The sequence below is a fragment of the Sander lucioperca genome, chromosome 7 (genome assembly GCF_008315115.2).
Source record: "Sander lucioperca isolate FBNREF2018 chromosome 7, SLUC_FBN_1.2, whole genome shotgun sequence".
Classification (NCBI taxonomy): Eukaryota; Metazoa; Chordata; class Actinopteri; order Perciformes; family Percidae; genus Sander; species Sander lucioperca.
In genome coordinates, this window is record NC_050179.1 from 17,812,732 (window position 1) to 17,828,988 (window position 16,257).

General features: G+C 40.9%; 1 protein-coding gene across 1 annotated transcript in view; it reads left to right on the forward strand.

Annotated features, from left to right (window-relative positions):
• The window catches only part of cspg4 (chondroitin sulfate proteoglycan 4), a 70,060-nt gene that overhangs the window by 21,515 nt on the left and 32,288 nt on the right, over positions 1-16,257 (forward strand). Inside the window, exon 2 of the mRNA XM_031316663.2 lies at positions 15,928-16,091. Within this exon, the coding sequence (XP_031172523.2) occupies positions 15,928-16,091 (164 nt within the window). The remainder of the gene's footprint in view (positions 1-15,927; positions 16,092-16,257) is intronic.

Here is a 16,257-nt window from a genome sequence, read left to right on the forward strand (position 1 = left end):
CTTTTAGCATATGTATGTAGCCAAGAAAATGCATATTTAAGACCATTTTACATGGTTCTTATCTTAAAACAAGATTCAAATCTGCTAGCAACAGTTGTAATTATAAAATGCTAAATATAGTGCTGGAATGGAAAGCTCGATCGGCATAGAAACAGTAACTACGGGGGACTGTGTTAAGCGAAGGGTTAATTGATAGTAGCTCTGCGTTAACTGCATATTTGCTTAACATGCTGTTAATTCCAACAGTCTTGCAGTACATAAATGCAGGGGAGGTGTATGAAACAGGATTGAATTACAGACTCACACTTAACAAGTAAAACATTTCATACACTCAATATCTGGATTAAGGAATAGACTTTTAAACCCTCTGGGATTTGTTTTTAAGTTTTTCTCCACAACGTCAAGGTTTACAATGGTTGCCTCTATCCGGTTCTGTTATGTTATCGGCTACGGGGTCTTGTGAAGGCAAACATTGATTTTAGTCATCATGGGCTTTGTTTTTGTCTTCAGTCAAGACAGTGACTCTGTCTCAATGGAGATTCAGCCGGAAGCAGTAAATAAAAAACACATTCCTCACATCCCCTTTCGCCAGTCCTCAGTTCACTCGTTGGTGATTTGATGATCTCTCTCTCTCTCTATCTCTCTCTCTCTCTCTCTCTCTCTCTCTCTCTCTCTCTCTCTCTCTCTCATTCACTGTCATTCGCTCTCATTCACACTATGAATTTTCAACACTGCGCTCTTCCAACAACAGGATTCATCAAGGTCAGACAACCTTGTCAATATTCACCACACAAAGGGGGCAACAAGCCATCTAGCACCTTGATGAGATGAACAAATGTGTCTTCATATATATATATCTAATGATAGCCGAGGAGCTGTTAGCAATGTATGTAAAACTATGTGTAGCGTTTTGGGTATTATGCACAAAATCTGTGCAAGCCATCTGTGCCTATGGCATGTCACACCATCAATTGTGCTGTGGCAAGATTAAAGAATTGTCTTACAGATGATGGATGGCTCACAAGATGCACACAGTTTGGATTATCAGATACATTTTAACACAGTGTACACAACAAAGTTAATAAACAACAACCCTGAAACATAAACTATGTAAATCTTAATGGATTCTATGAGAGTTTGTTGATGAAGCAACCTTGAGACACAAACGTTTTGAGACAGTTGAGAAACGAAATCGGCAGAATGGTAAATCTTGTTCACTAAAAGCAGATGTGGAGAACTCAATTTCCATCCAAATTAGCTTATGTTCCACTAGCTTTTGTAACTCAGTCGTGTTGATGCTTTATATCAGCTGCCTTTCCAAAATGCTGACACATGCCCCTGTTTGGTTTCTTTTTTTCATTTCTAACACTGCGGTCCATGGTGATCATCGCAGCCCTTAAGGTGCAGGGACACCCCACATCTTCCTGTTTTTTGTCTAGCCGTTTCAAAGCTAAATGGATATCTATTACTGTACTGGGCAGTAAAAAAGTATAAAACAATTATTTTATTGTAACAGCATTTTTCATGATATTTCAACAGCCTATGGCTAAGATTCATGGAATATATTGTTTGTTGAATGTTGTTGTTGTTGTTGTTGAACAAAATATTTGTCAGCTTATCTAAATTCAAAATGCTTCCTTTTTGCAAAAACCCTGCACCATAGTAGCTGAGTACATGTAATGGACCCAAAATCCGAGTGTTTTATCAGTTTTCTACAAAGTCTTCATACACATTGTGTAGCTTCAATGACAGAATTTTGGTGGTTAGATATCTCTGACCAAAATGTTCCAGGTGAGTCTTAGTACCTCTGTCCTTAGTACCTCTGTTTTTAACTACACTGACTTGAACAGTACCTTTGACTTTTTAGCAAAGTCGATCCAAGCCTTTGAAGTGCTCCAACTGCCAGTCACCTAACATTATCTATGCAGATAATTAATGGGACTTCTACATCTAGAAATCCTAGACCCCTAAAATAGCTATTACCATTTCCCTAATATATTGCTTGATCAACATAAAAAAGTGCAACATGTTCACAACTCCTTCTTCTTATAACCAACCCCTTTAGGATCACGGGGATACGCGTTATAGCTTCTGAACACCTGAAGGCTACGTTCAGCTGTCACAGATGAATAATCCTTGTATCCAGTGTTCTGGCAATTTAGACAGATCCGTGACTGTGGTACAATAGTTTCACTTTAAGGACACGCACCTCCATACAGTAGATCAGTCCCGTAGTTGAGAAGCAGTCAACCTTTAACAATAGCTGTACTGATCTTCTGTCATCCTCGATGTGGGTGGCACAATATGGGAGGAAGTTGTATTTCTCCACAGTCGTCTGCAATACATATGGTCGTGTCAAAGCATTTAGTTGAATCAGCCATGCACATTTGGGGGTAACACAAAAGAAGATTATGAGCAACTTCTCTCAGATAACATGAAGAAATAACACTGTAATCAGTCAGAAGTAACATGGTGCATTACTCGTAATTACAGCAGGTTACATCTCATGAATACTCTGTGAAGTTGTTGGAACAACAGCCCATTCAAACAAATTGGGTGTAATAAGGACCTTGTCTTTCTATCTGCTGATGTTCTGTGCTAACTTACAGGAACAGGAAAAAGAAAAAGGCTGTATGAAGATGTTGCTCTTAATTTTTCTGCACTCACTTTTTGTACTTCACAAGATTTTCTTTCCAGCCTCCCAGAAGCATGCTTCCCAGTTTCTCTAGGTCTTTTTCATCATATTTCTTTTTTTCACTCAGAACATTTTGTCTTTCTAAATTCTTCTGAAGGTTTTTGTGCTTTCTGTCTTTGAGGCATCCCTGAGGTTCAGCAAGTTATGATGCACATGAACTCATGGCACTGTGGCTTCAAATCTGACTCATGACCCTTGTCACAAGTTACCCTTTCTCTGAGGATTCACACATTAAATCCTCGCCAGAAAAAAGACAGCGTTGGTTGTTTGTTCAAATGCTTAGGACAATCTCTGTTCGCGTTTTCTTAATGAGTGTTTTGCAGGTCATGCAAATAATGACTGTGCTGTCAGCAGCAAAGAGGGACGTAGAGTCACTTTGTATACAACCAAAAAAATGTTTATCTTCACCTTCCTGTCTCAAATAACACCTTTGGAGTTTAGGGAGGATGCAGCAGCCAAAGTAAAACTTTCCCGCCCTGCTTTTATCCTGTGCCTTCGTGGCCAAGATGGATGATTCTGCCTCAAATGTTGCAAACTATAAGTGAAGAAAGCGCTTCCACATGAAGTAATGGCTGGCAGCCATACCGGAGGTATTTAGACCTTGAGTAAAAGTGGCCTTGAGCAGCTGATGTAAATGCAGAACAACCATCTAAACAGAATTCAGTAGGCATCGTGACATTTTGTGTGGTTATTGACAAGAAACATATATATGGTGAATTTGTTATCAGCAACAACAATGCCTTTGTTTTGAAAACTATGACAGATGGCTGTAAAAAAAAAAATAATAATAATAAAGAGTTTCATTTTTTTTTACCAGCAAGGTGAAGGTTAGTGCAGCCATCATAGATTACACTGTTGGACTTCTTCTCTGGCTACATCTGTACACAGCACAAGCTGCCAAAGGGCGTGAGTTATGTACCATAAACAGTGGCTTGTGTTAGAGGATGCATGTTGCCAGGACATCCCTCCAGGCCCACTGCGGTGTGCAGAGTGGCTGCTGTCAGTGAATGATTTGGCAGGGACGCAGAGTTAGTTTCCCCCCTGGGACAATTTTGTCACCACATGTTTAAACCATTACCACAGTTGTGGCAGGAGTGTTTAGGCCCAACAAGTCCAGTGTTTACATTAAATGTGTATTCTATGTTGAAGCCGTATATGCCCTGTGTAGGCAGGGGTGACTTCACAAGACAAATGGCACAATTCTTTTTTGGACTGAGGCAATTCAGATGCAAAAAGACTTGTGACCAGAAGTTTGCCGGTTTGACCAGCTTAATAAATCTGGGAGAGAGACGGCAAAGAGCAGTGCTTGTTCCTTCGTCATTGCCCACTATAAGGAGCTCTTGAGCAAGAAGCGTACCCCCCATTGTTACCTTCCAGGTGTGTGTATGTAACTGTGTGGAACAGGGCGTTCCTGGAAAAAGTAATTCACGCTCAGTGAATCTACTCTGTTAAAAAAAAGGTTAAATAAACAAAGTACACATTTTTCACATCGCTCCCAATCCCCACTTTTGCCACTTAGTGCCTTTCCAAATAATCATTACTGTTTTGATTGCTTTGGTTTGAGTCATACTTTAGATTGGTAATTCACATGTCACTGCCACAACAAAAATAAACTAATATGAAGCTCAAAATCACATATTATTATTATTATTATTATTATTATTATAGATTGTTAATAAAGCACTTCTCTTCAAAACATCAATTACAGAATTACATTTGTTTGTGGTAAAGAGGAGAGAAAAAGGAGCCTGTTTCACCCATGGACCACCATTTTCCACTGAAACCAGAGCTATCCATCTTCAAGTCCGTACTTGAATAATGAAACCAAACTGTGCAAATTGTGGAAAAATTAAATGGATATACAAATTGCAGTTGGAAGATTAGAGTGCTGTTTACATGTAAGTTGTTTCGTAGCGTTCCCAGGCTTTCCATCTTATAGGCTGTTTGTGGCGGTTGAAAGCGGCGGGTAGAGGAAGATTGAGAGCAGGATAGAGGGACGGGAAAGAGAGGTGGAGGGGGGTGGAGAGCACTCCTTACTTCTCCTGTATGAGAGTTGAGCTGTTGTTGAGTGAAAAGTGGCATTATGAGCAGGGTGGAGCAGGGCGGGCCTCCTCAACAGTAGCCTGGTGGAAAACAGTTGTGTTAATGGTGAGAGACGGTGGGCTGACTCAGCCAGCAGGCCATGGAGAACTGACTGCCAGGTTTGGAGACGTAAAAAAAAAATATGAAAACTCATATTAGAGAGTGTGTGTGTGTGTGTGTGTGTGTGTGTGTGTGTGTGTGTGTGTGTGTGTGTGTGTGTGTGTGTGTGTGTGTGTGTGTGTGTGTGTGTGTGTTTGTGCAAGGGTGAATGATTATATTTGCACCATGTACTTCTGTCTTTGGGTGTGTGCACTGGAATAGTTTAGAGTAACGCTGGTTGATGAAAGGGTTTAAGAGCAAGCATCTGGATAAAGCATTTATCTGGACCTACATTCAGCAGAGTTAGGCGAGAGAGAAGTGTCTCCAGGGTTTGGGGGGGGGGGTCAGTCTGAGCTGGATAGGGTCAGTCTAGTGGTGTGTGTCTTCAGCTGGTTCTTATTATGGGGCTAATGTGACGCTCTGATCTGAAACACACACTGACTTTGCAGACCCAGGTTAAAGCCGGATATGGGTTTTGGGAGGCCCCTTCACTGCAGCTTCTGTATCACAGTTTCCCTCCTTGGAGCACAGCGAGACTAAGGGCCTCATTTATAGAAAGGTCTCACTATAAAATTTGGTCATGGAAAAGTGTGTAACAATGACGCTTGAAAGTGATGTGACAAAGAGTATCTAGTTATATATATATTAGGGCTGTTAATCGATTAAAAAATGTAATCTAATTAATTACATACTCTGTGATTAATTAATCGAAATTAATCGCATACATAATTAACGGTGCCTGAACCGATACTTTTTAAGAAAGTAAAAAAAGAAAAGAAAGAAAGGGTACTAAACAACAGTTGGTGACATTAAAGAACGGCTTGTTTATTGCTAAGGCCATATGGTCAAAATTAAATGATTTAATAATAATGTATAACAATAACAATAACTTATTTCACTAGTAAATTGCTGTTGAACGACAAAAACAACCACCAGATGGGAAAAGGACATTTACAATAACTTCAAATGCACCACGAGGCTGTAGTTTACCAGTGTGTTGTTTTCCCGACGGCAGCTGCAGATTGTTACATACCGGTGTTGAATCCTCTACAGTAAAACACAGTCAAACTTTACACCGTTTAGCGTTAGCTGTCAGCATTTTAACCGTGTTTAATCCAGCTACTAGCTAGCGGTAGGCTAACGTTAGCTGCTGTCGAGTATAGTGTTAACTAGCGTCACGTGCAGCGGTGTTTGTGTTGTCTGTATCGTCTTCAGAGCATCAGAGAGAAGCGCAGACATATCAGTGGCACCAGATTTTGGTAGCCAGGGTTGGCAGGAAGAAGATTTTTACAAGTAAATGTTCCAATTAATGATCCAGGCAGCACATTCTCGTCTCCCTCCTTCATTTTACAGTCCAATGGTGGCTAGAACGGCTCCGGGTCAAACGTCAATATGGAATGGATTAATCTGCGTTATTTTTTTTGACGCGTTATTTTTTCTCAGATTAATTAATCGAAATGAACGCGTTATTTTGACAACCCTAATATATTGGCATTGAATGCTCGGTTATATTCAGACACTTCTTTACCTATTGTTGGACCAAACACTTATTCAACACTCTGATATAAATCATAATTATGTCAATTTGGGGGGCTTTGTTTTGGTAAATGGACTGCTTTACTACCTTGGCAGACAAAGTGCTTCACAAATTGCCTCTCATTCACTTATTCACACACATCAATGGCAGTGGAGCTGACATGCAAGGCGCTGACTAGTCCATTGGGAGGAACTTGGGGTTAGGGTTTTGCTCAAGGACACTTTAACTTGTGGATACATGAGAATCCAGGGATGAAGCTACCATTACTACCTAGCTTCATTACTATAGCTACCTTTACCTCTGGAGCTACAGCTGCCCAATGGAGTTTTGTGGAAAAGCATTGTTTACATTTCTCAAAGTAAAGTACCCAAAAAGTATTTTTGTATTTAGGGATGCACTGATACCACTTTTTTTCAGTCCAAGTAGGCTACAAGTACAAGTACAAGTACAGGTAATTACATTCAGGTCCTTGCAGATACCGAGCACCGATATGAGTAGGCCTACTTAATAATACCTTTACAGTTCTAACAATTCATTTGAAAACATGACTTTCCGAGGTGTACCAAAAGTTCCATCGTGGATTGGTTACATGGGGAAGGCAAAATGTTGCTATGGGTGTTAAGGGAAGCATGAGGATTTAACAGTGTTGTTGTTTCTCCATCATCTCCGACTCTGGCAGTGGTGTCTGGAAGAGTCAGAATCTGCAGGCTACCAGGTAAGCTACGCTGTGTCATAGCTACAGACTGTTGCACGTCCCCTTTCGAGTGAAATACAGCTACTCTTTAGACCGTTTGACCTTTAGATTTTTTTAGCAAGCTATTAGCCAACGGTAGGTTACCGTTGCCTGCTGCCAAGTGTAGTGCTAACTAGCGTCACAAGCAGCGATGCATGAAGTTGTAGCAGGTCTGGTCACGAAGTAGTTTTATGAGTAGGCTATGACTAGCCTACAGCAGTGAACACCGTATCGGACCCGAAACCCGATACTGGTATCAGTATCTGTGCATCCTTATTTGTAGTAGCTAGGCCTATCTGTTCCAAAACTTTTTAGCACAGGTATCAAAATCTACAAATCTTCTAGCATTTTTGATAAATGAGACCCTAATGAGAGATAAATACAAAAATAGGGGAAAACAGAGAAAAAGAAAACAGAGAGTCGGTTTAATTTATGAGATCTGGCTGGGAAATATTTGAAGCCCCTGCAGCAGCCAAGCCCAACTTAAACCCCATTTCTATCAAGAGTTCCCCTGCATCGGACCCCAGCTGAGCAAAGTTTCTCTGGATCCAGGTCTTAAATCTCTTCCCCTGTGCTGACGTTCAAGTGGAATGATTTATGACAGTGAGCTGCTACTCAGCAAAATGTTTTCCAGCCCACTGAAAAAAAGCCAATGTCATGCTGATAATTAGTGGTGTAGTGACTGATGCCTGCACTCATTCTCATAACTGCAGTCATAAGGGCACTCTGAGCGAAAGTTGAATGGATCTATTGATATATCTAAAATGACTGTTAACGGTGAACAAGCCAGACCTATGAATCAGGATGAGAGCAAACATGTAGACATGCCTTTTCAATACCCACTAAGAAGTGTTAAGGTGGAAATAGACGAGATCAAACCATAGTGCTGTTAAGTGTTCTCTGCCCATTCATACTTGAAATTGTGAAAAATAATGCCTCAGACGCTCTCAACAGTGTGCAACAGTGTACTGGTTGTATGTCTGATAGAAACATTTAAACCCACAAAAATACCTCAAGAGTGCAGTATGCTGACATTAAGTGAAGTACCAGGAATTGTTAAGGGACGTTTGAGTCACGACTCAGGAACACAGGCTACATGAAGAATGTGTTACATGCTCAGGTCAAAGATGGAAAATCCCAAATTCAGGACTAAAATACTTGAAAATCTATAATATTATATATTTGTGCTCTCTTCAGTGCTCTTAACAGAAACATTGACATTAAACAAAATACACTTATTGGCTTTCTTGCCAAAAGATAGGTAAGAAGATCAGTAGCACTCTCACGCCTCTGCACTGTATGTATGGAGCTGAAGCCTGAAGGCTATTAGCTTAGCTTACTCTGCCTGGCAGCTGTTCTTCATTAAATAGTTAGAGCATGTAACTCCACTGAAAATCAGTGTGAAATTGTGTTTACACTACAAAAGATGTGTGGTGGTGACCGTCTCGGCAAGTGGTACGAGTCATCGGTTCACAATGCATCTTGGTGGTCATTTACACTTGTATTTAGCGCTGTCCACTTGTGATCTGATCACCCAAGACACATTTTATAACCAGGTGTAAACAGGGTCAAATGTTATAGGACTTCCATGCATGCACTATAATCCACATTGATACTCACATTCATTATGTTCCCAACATGAATTTCTTTGACAATTAATTGCTTAATATGCTACTTCCAGTGGAGCCTAGCTCCAAGGCTGATAGCACATAAGGAAGTAGTGTATTTAGCTGCTTAGTGAAGGAGCAAGTGACAGTTATGAAAGGTTCATCTGAGAATTTATATGCAAGACATGACACTGTACATGTGTAGAAATCTTGAAAACAGATGCAATTTATAAGGACACAAGGTGTACAGGTCATAAAAAATAGAAAAAGCCCTTAACCGAGTTGCATCAAATAGGAAAATGAAGGCTTCAAACTTGTGGCCTAAAATAACTAATATTAAAATAATTTAGTTTAATCCGTACTAATCAGTAGATGTAGCAACAGGACACAGACCCTCTTTGCTCTCCCATTTTGTGTTGACATTGTAAATATTAGAAATTTAAGTGGCTGTACTTAACTGCTGTCTAATTTCCTCCTGCAATTACCTTGGACGGTCAGTGCTGTGGAACAAAGCCAGAGCAGTCTAGCCAGTCATGTGTTAAATGCAGTGTTCTCAATTTTAGGATAAAGTACAGTAGGATAATGAAAATCCTTTATTGACCTTTAAGTAGTACAGGGCACTTTGTATTCTGCAAGATGACAAATGTATCATTGTAAAAGTCTAATAGTCTGTATGTGATTTCCATCGCTATGTGGCACTACTTTCTACCTTCCTGTTCTCTCCCTCGACACACTTTCCACATGGTGAGATTTCACACTGGATTTCCTTACCGGTGTGTTAAAATGTACTTCAGCTCAGTCTGTAAACAGCCTTGTTCTAGCTGAGGGGAAACAGAGAAAGTCACAGTTGATGTATAAACAATCACTTGTTAGAATGGTACTTGTACATGAGTATTTGGCAAAAGAAAGTGCGTGTGTAAATGGATGTGGAGGGGGGGCAGTTGGTGTGAGGAGGGGGATATAGGTTGAAATAGTATGAAGGGAGGGTCAGTCCTCTGATGTCACGGGGGGATCATTTTAACAGGACCCACCCACTGGGACCTTGGCAGTTGATGGCTTCCGTAGCTTGGCTGGGCTGACAGAGGCATGCTTTGTATTAGCCAGTCATAAACTACAGCAGAGCCCTGAGTCACTACAATGCTTCTGTTCACCGCTGTGTTTGTCTTACTATGTTGTTAGGTGAGTGAGATCATCAGTAAAAAGTCATTATGACCAACAAGTCTGTTAGTTGAGGGTGATGAGCCAACGAACTGTGAATTCGTGACACGCCTTATTCGGCTGGAATATTGGGTTTGAGGAAAGATGTTTACCTTTTGCTGAAGCCCGACCTGAAAATTTGAGAATGTCCCATTGTGAAGTTTTGAAGTAGCACAATATTTCTTTGTTCGCTGTTGCCTTGAAATACAGTATATATAGCAAAGTTAACATGAAACTGAAATGCAGCCAACATTTGAAATGTTTTCACTTGGCAGCTGTGCAGGAGAGTGTACAGACCGCAGTTCATGGCAAGTTTCTGAAGTATTCCACAGTGATTTCCAATGATATGATTGGATGCTGTGTGGTCTTCAGCTACTCCTCCATAACCTTCCACCTCTCTGATTTCCTGTTCTCAATCTCATCTCGATCCAGTGATAAAGAAAGAAAATGGCAGCACATACAAAGTCAGTCATCCTCAACAAAACAAGTTTGCTATAGAGGAACAAGGCCCTTTCCTTTTTTTCTGTGTCCCTCTAAAGAAAGTGGGCTTTCCCTATTCATTTTGTATCAGAAACCTGGCCTTTCAGAGCCCCTTTCACATTAACAGCACAAACCTTGACAACACTGAGTCTTTCACATCCTTTCCATGCTTTCCCTCCCTTTTTTCACAGGTCCATTTTCCTAAACTGAAATTACATTACACTGCCATTCTCCTTTCACAAGGAAAGGTCATAATTTTTCGTTGCTGCTGCCACCCCTTGTCTGTTGTGTAAGTGCGATTTTTACAGAGAGGGAGCCTGAAAAGTTAATTATTGCCCCAGAGGAGGCCACCCGCTGAGGCTCCACAAGCCTGTTTTTTTAATGTATTGTACCTCTTCACTCTGGCTAGCGCTGGAGTGTCTCAGAGGGATGCAGAGGTAGGTGGGGATTTGAAAGAGGACCAAAATAATGTTGTGTTTGCTTTCACACTGACATAGTCTGGCCTGAGAAATGGCTCTGTAAAGCTTGTGAAAGTGTGTCCCTGGGGACTTCTGAAAAGTCAGCGGGGAAGGGGGGGTCCTTATAAAGCAGTGCTGTCAAGGTATGCAGAGTTGTGGCTCTGCTCTCCACTGTTTAACAGTGCTGGAGTTAGCAGTATTTTTTTATATAGACTGCTGTATTCAGAGTCAGGTCTGTCAACATGTTGCACCAACATGATCACCTCCTATTCAAAGCAGCTAGTGTGCTGTGATCATTGTGGGAATATTTATATATATATATATATTGTTTTGTTGGCTTTCTAGTTATCTAGTGTCCAAAGTAGATACATTGTAATTTACATTCATCTGAATTAACACACAGCTGATTACCAAACCAAAACTGAAGCGGCAAGCGTTTATCACTTAATTGTTTTCCAATTATCAATAAACGTTTTGACACACTAACCTATGCTAGCCACTTTGGCGTCATTTTTCAACGTGCTTAGTCGGGACTCTTGGTGTCACTTTTTGACAATCTGGGTTGGGACTGATTTGGCGTCAATTTCAATGTGCAGGGTAAAACCACTTAGTTAGGGTTAGGGAAATATCGTGGGTGGGGTTAAAAAATGCACGTTTAAGTGACACGCGGGACAAGAACGACACAGTTAGGTTTAGGAAAAGATCGTGGGTGGGGAACCCCGTCGCTGTTAATACAATGTCATCTTACAGTGCAGCGGTGGAGCTGCTGCTCTGCCCCGTGCACCACATAAAGACGCTTAAGGGTGATTTTTGCATTGGTAACTGACGCTGAGAGCCACTGACCAAGCGTCAGTATTTGGCGAGTTAGGAATGAGAACAGGTTGACTGTCCACAGGAATGCTGTGACAACTCTGTTACCTAGATAGATATACTATTCATTTGTTTTGCTAATTACGTAATTGCAACATGGATTATGTACAGTGGCAGCATTTTTTCAGGTTTTCTCAAAGCATGCAAGTCAGAGGGAGGTGGTCGGGATGGTGGGAGAAAAAAACCCCGGTGTCCTGATTCCCAGGTATTGTTAGGTTTAGGCTACAAAAGTACTTTGGTTAAATTTGAGGAAAAATCGTGTTCTTTGGTCAAATGGTAATACAGTACAACATGTTCTGGCTCATAATTCAAGTCACTAACAACTTTAACCAAGACCTCGATCTTTGCTTAAGATAACCAGGTGCTTTGTGTGGCTAAACATAATTTATAGAATTTAATAATAATACAATTTATCACATCCCATTGCTTCAAGATTTTCCCAAGTCTGCTCAAAAGCAGCACATTCTGAGAAGTTTGAGAAGTTGAAACTAGCAAATATTTGGCACTTTTGTTTGATATATGATAATGTATCAATTATCGAAATTGTTGATCAATTGTCTTTATTGACCCAGCACCTAGTAGATGTCTGATATACAACTGTTCATAATCCATGTTCTGATAGTCCACTGGGTTGCTAACTAGACTAATGTTTATCGCAAGCACAAGTGCTATTGACCCTTGTGAGTGATGTAATTGCTCATCATGGTAATGACCGTGTTGCCATATGGAGGTAAATGCCATTACACCCTTAAAAGCTCTCCAATTCAATTTATGGTTAACAACACCCTATCCTTCGCATAATTATATCCAAGAGCCAGTATGTACTGTTGTAACAGACACAGCCCAGCAAAGGAAACAAATGACCAACATAGCCACTATTTATAGTAAAGCTAACCATGGTTTAACCATAGCTTACGCAAGTAGGTGGTTTGTTTGGATTCCAGGACGTGTTACCATGGCAAAATTGGAGTAGAGGAACAACTTTACTTCTGCATAACATTTTAAACATGTAAATCATATTATTTGAAAGAAATGTGCATACTCATGATGATAAATAAAACCATTAGACATGATATTGTGCTTGTGATTTGTAGTATTTTCTTTGGTGACAATACAAGCAACAAGCAAAAGCATCCCAAAGTCCCAAATCTTGTCTGTGCATCTTCACACTCATTTAAAATTACTCTGACTCATCGGCACAGTCAAGTCACAGGACACAAAGTCGTCTGAATGTCTCCAATCTTCCTGCACTTGTGGTCAGCGTGTCTCTCTTCCCCATAGCTTTTCCGGACATGTGTCTCGAGATTGAGACCAAAAGAGGATGGAGAAGAGTAGGAGGAGGAGGAAAGGGAAAGAAAGACAACAGGGTAATTCATTCAGTCACTGGTGAAAGAGAGGAAGACTTCCTCAGAGCATTATAAATACAAGCGCACTCAGTCATCAAATTATAGCCATCTGCATTGGCCTGAGACCAGGATTCTGCTTGACACACAATAAAGTAGTGTGATGTGGGGTGTGGTAGCTAAATGGGATCAGAGGCTGTCCTCTTTGGTGGTTAAACCTCCACACACAGACTGACACCAAGTGTGGCAGCAGCGTCACAGCTCCAGCTCACACTCTGAAGGAGCAGGGATGATCCCTTACAGATAATGATGCCAGCGAAATCACCTCAGCTAGATCCTATCTACACCCAGCCCCAAGTCCATGGAAGATGGACAATATAGCTGAGTGTTATGTTGTGAGTCTTGTGATGCTCGTTCTCAAAAGCACTTCATGTTTACGTTTTTTTTGTTTTTTTTTCTCCATCCTGTAGGTGTGAGTAATCTTTTGCATACCTGTTAGACAGTGTGCACAGCAAAACGTTTAAGCAAGAGTGCAGAGACAAAAGAAGTGTCACAGAGCAGAGCATTTATACAGATAGACTCTTTAGAATGTGCTTTTCCTCCACAAAGCCTATTCTGTACAGAGCTTTACAGAGCTTAGCTGGGGAACTAATGAATTCCAGGTCCAGGTACACTGCAGAGAGTAAAGCTATTGTGTGTATCATTAGAAAATGTGCTCCTTTTCCTGAAGGCAACAGCAGCAAGCTGAATTTGAACCAGAAAATCCCCAGGCAGAATTGTCTTGGCATCGCTTTCTCCTTCAGCTTTTTATCCCCATGCTCAGTGAACAAGCCAGCAAAAGCTCGGGTTTAAGAACCATGGAGCTCATTGCGATTTTCTTTGTTAATGCAATTGCCTGTAAGAAAAGATTCTGTTCCCCCATTTTTCAGTTTCAGCCTGAAGGCTTCTGTGCAATTAGCACTAGTGCTTCATTTGGAATACCTTAGCCTTACCAGAAACTCTCTGAACTGTACCATAATAGCCTCTGGCACAGTCAATAACAGCTAACGACAATAGCCTCCGAAAAGGGACATTTTTAAAAGGGATGATGTGTAACTTTGATAATTTCATGTGATTCAGTAATACAACTGGTATTTGCATGTTCAGCTCCATTCTCGTTTTGAATTGCCTGGAAGGATCGCATTGCTTTAGTTTTGATAGTTTTCTCTAGTTTCTTTCAGTTCATTAGTTAGAATTCACACAATACAGTATGTGATCATGTAAAAATATATTTTCTGTGACATTTATTTTTCAGATCCACCAACATGGTGTTTCTTTGGCTGCAGGAGACCGGTGCTGTGCTGCAGTGTATAATCAAATGTCTCTGTGTATTTGGCCCTGTGCTGAGACCGTTCATCACTGACTTTGTTCATGACAGAGCAGCCTTGGAACCAAAAGCAAACGCCCCGTGGTGAAATCACAAAAGCATGGGCACCATGATAAAAGCTTTGCTTTTGTCCTTGCTGAAATCAAAATGATTGTCTTTGTTCACATTACCCAGTGTTTGTTGCAGATCTGGGATGGAGGGGTTCATTTACAGGATGAGAAACCAAAGGACAAATGTTTTGAAGTTGGCAGCGTGGCATTAATGTAGATGCAACACAGACACAAGCTGCCTTTTAAAGGCACACATACACACAGACGACCACCTCCGAACAAAGTCTTGAGAAAATACTTTTTCCATTTATAGCTATCAGTTGGAATGTCTTATTTTCCCTGACTTAGTCATGTCTGAGAAGTTATTCTGTGAGATGTTTGCCTCATGGCATTGAACCCACCGCCCAGCTAGGCTACTGGATGCTACTGTTGTTTAGGAGGGAGTAGTTTGGCCCTCATGATCTCATAGGAATGTTCTAACTTTGACACAGCAATATCTCTCTCTGCTTCACTATTCCAAATGTGCCAAAGCATTAGCATTGTGTGATGAGAAGACTGCATTCTTCGCTCTGTTCCAATGAGTTTCTGTGTCTTGTCCCTTGTGAGGGTGAGTGGGTGCCTAATGGAAAGCCCCCTTTCCACATCTCATGGCTAAGGCCATGGAAATCCCATGCTGAGGAAACAGGGTTTTTGGAGGTGGTCCAGTTTAATTTCAGAGCATGTGCACTGGGAAATAATTGACTGCCTCAGTAGTTTACATTTTGTCGAGGGCCTCGCAGAGCACAGTCCGAGGCATGTGGCTGAATTTGCATATCATTGGAAACGAGACAGCTCAAGCCTGGGAAATCATGCACCCCAAGATTCTATATGCCCGGAAAACCTCCGCAGGGGTAATGACTGAAGTCTCAGTGAGAGAATCCCTTTGAGGCAAGAGGAGCTCCTCTTCAGCCAGGAGCAGCTGGAGGACACCTGAAAATAGAAATCAGTCCTGAGCAAGTTGCACTGTAATGTGAGACTCAGAAAAATGCTCATATACAGTAATTAGTTTGTCAAGCTTCCAAATTAGAATTCACAGAGTTGCCATCTAGCAGTTGTAGGATGAGTTTATAGCTTCATATGCAGGTTCCTCTTTGTGTTCTTCCTTTGTAGTGACACATGTTATGTTGCCACGGTGTAGAGAATGCAACTTGTGAGATTAGGCTATTTTATGTCAAAATGGTATATGGACAAAAGTGGCATTTTGTCTTCAGAAGTGCACAGTCCAAAAATAAATATGCGTATACATGTGTGTAGGGTGACATATAGTGAAAATCACTGATTGTTGCAGTTATGCAGCATGTCTGACTTCTAAGCTGACATTATGCATCTTTCTCATCTTTAAATGCAATGTCTTATTTTCACTCTTCACAGAATCCTACTTTGGGGACAGCTACTGCAGTTTACAAGCCTTCCAAGATGTCTCCTCCTTCCACCTGTCACTACAGATCAAGACGAGTCGGCGAAGTGGGCTGTTGTTTTTGGCTGCAGGAATAGAGGACTACCTGTTCCTTGAGCTCCAAAATGGGAAAATACAGGTAAATGGTTAACAAACTGTGAAGGAGGCTGAAATATTGCACCCTTTGAGTTTAGTAGCTCACATGGTGCAGCCAAGGTTTGCTATGCTAACATTATCAATTTTGTCATTCTTGAAAATTACTTGAATGAAAATAAAATAGAAGATAAATATTATCACTAAATTTG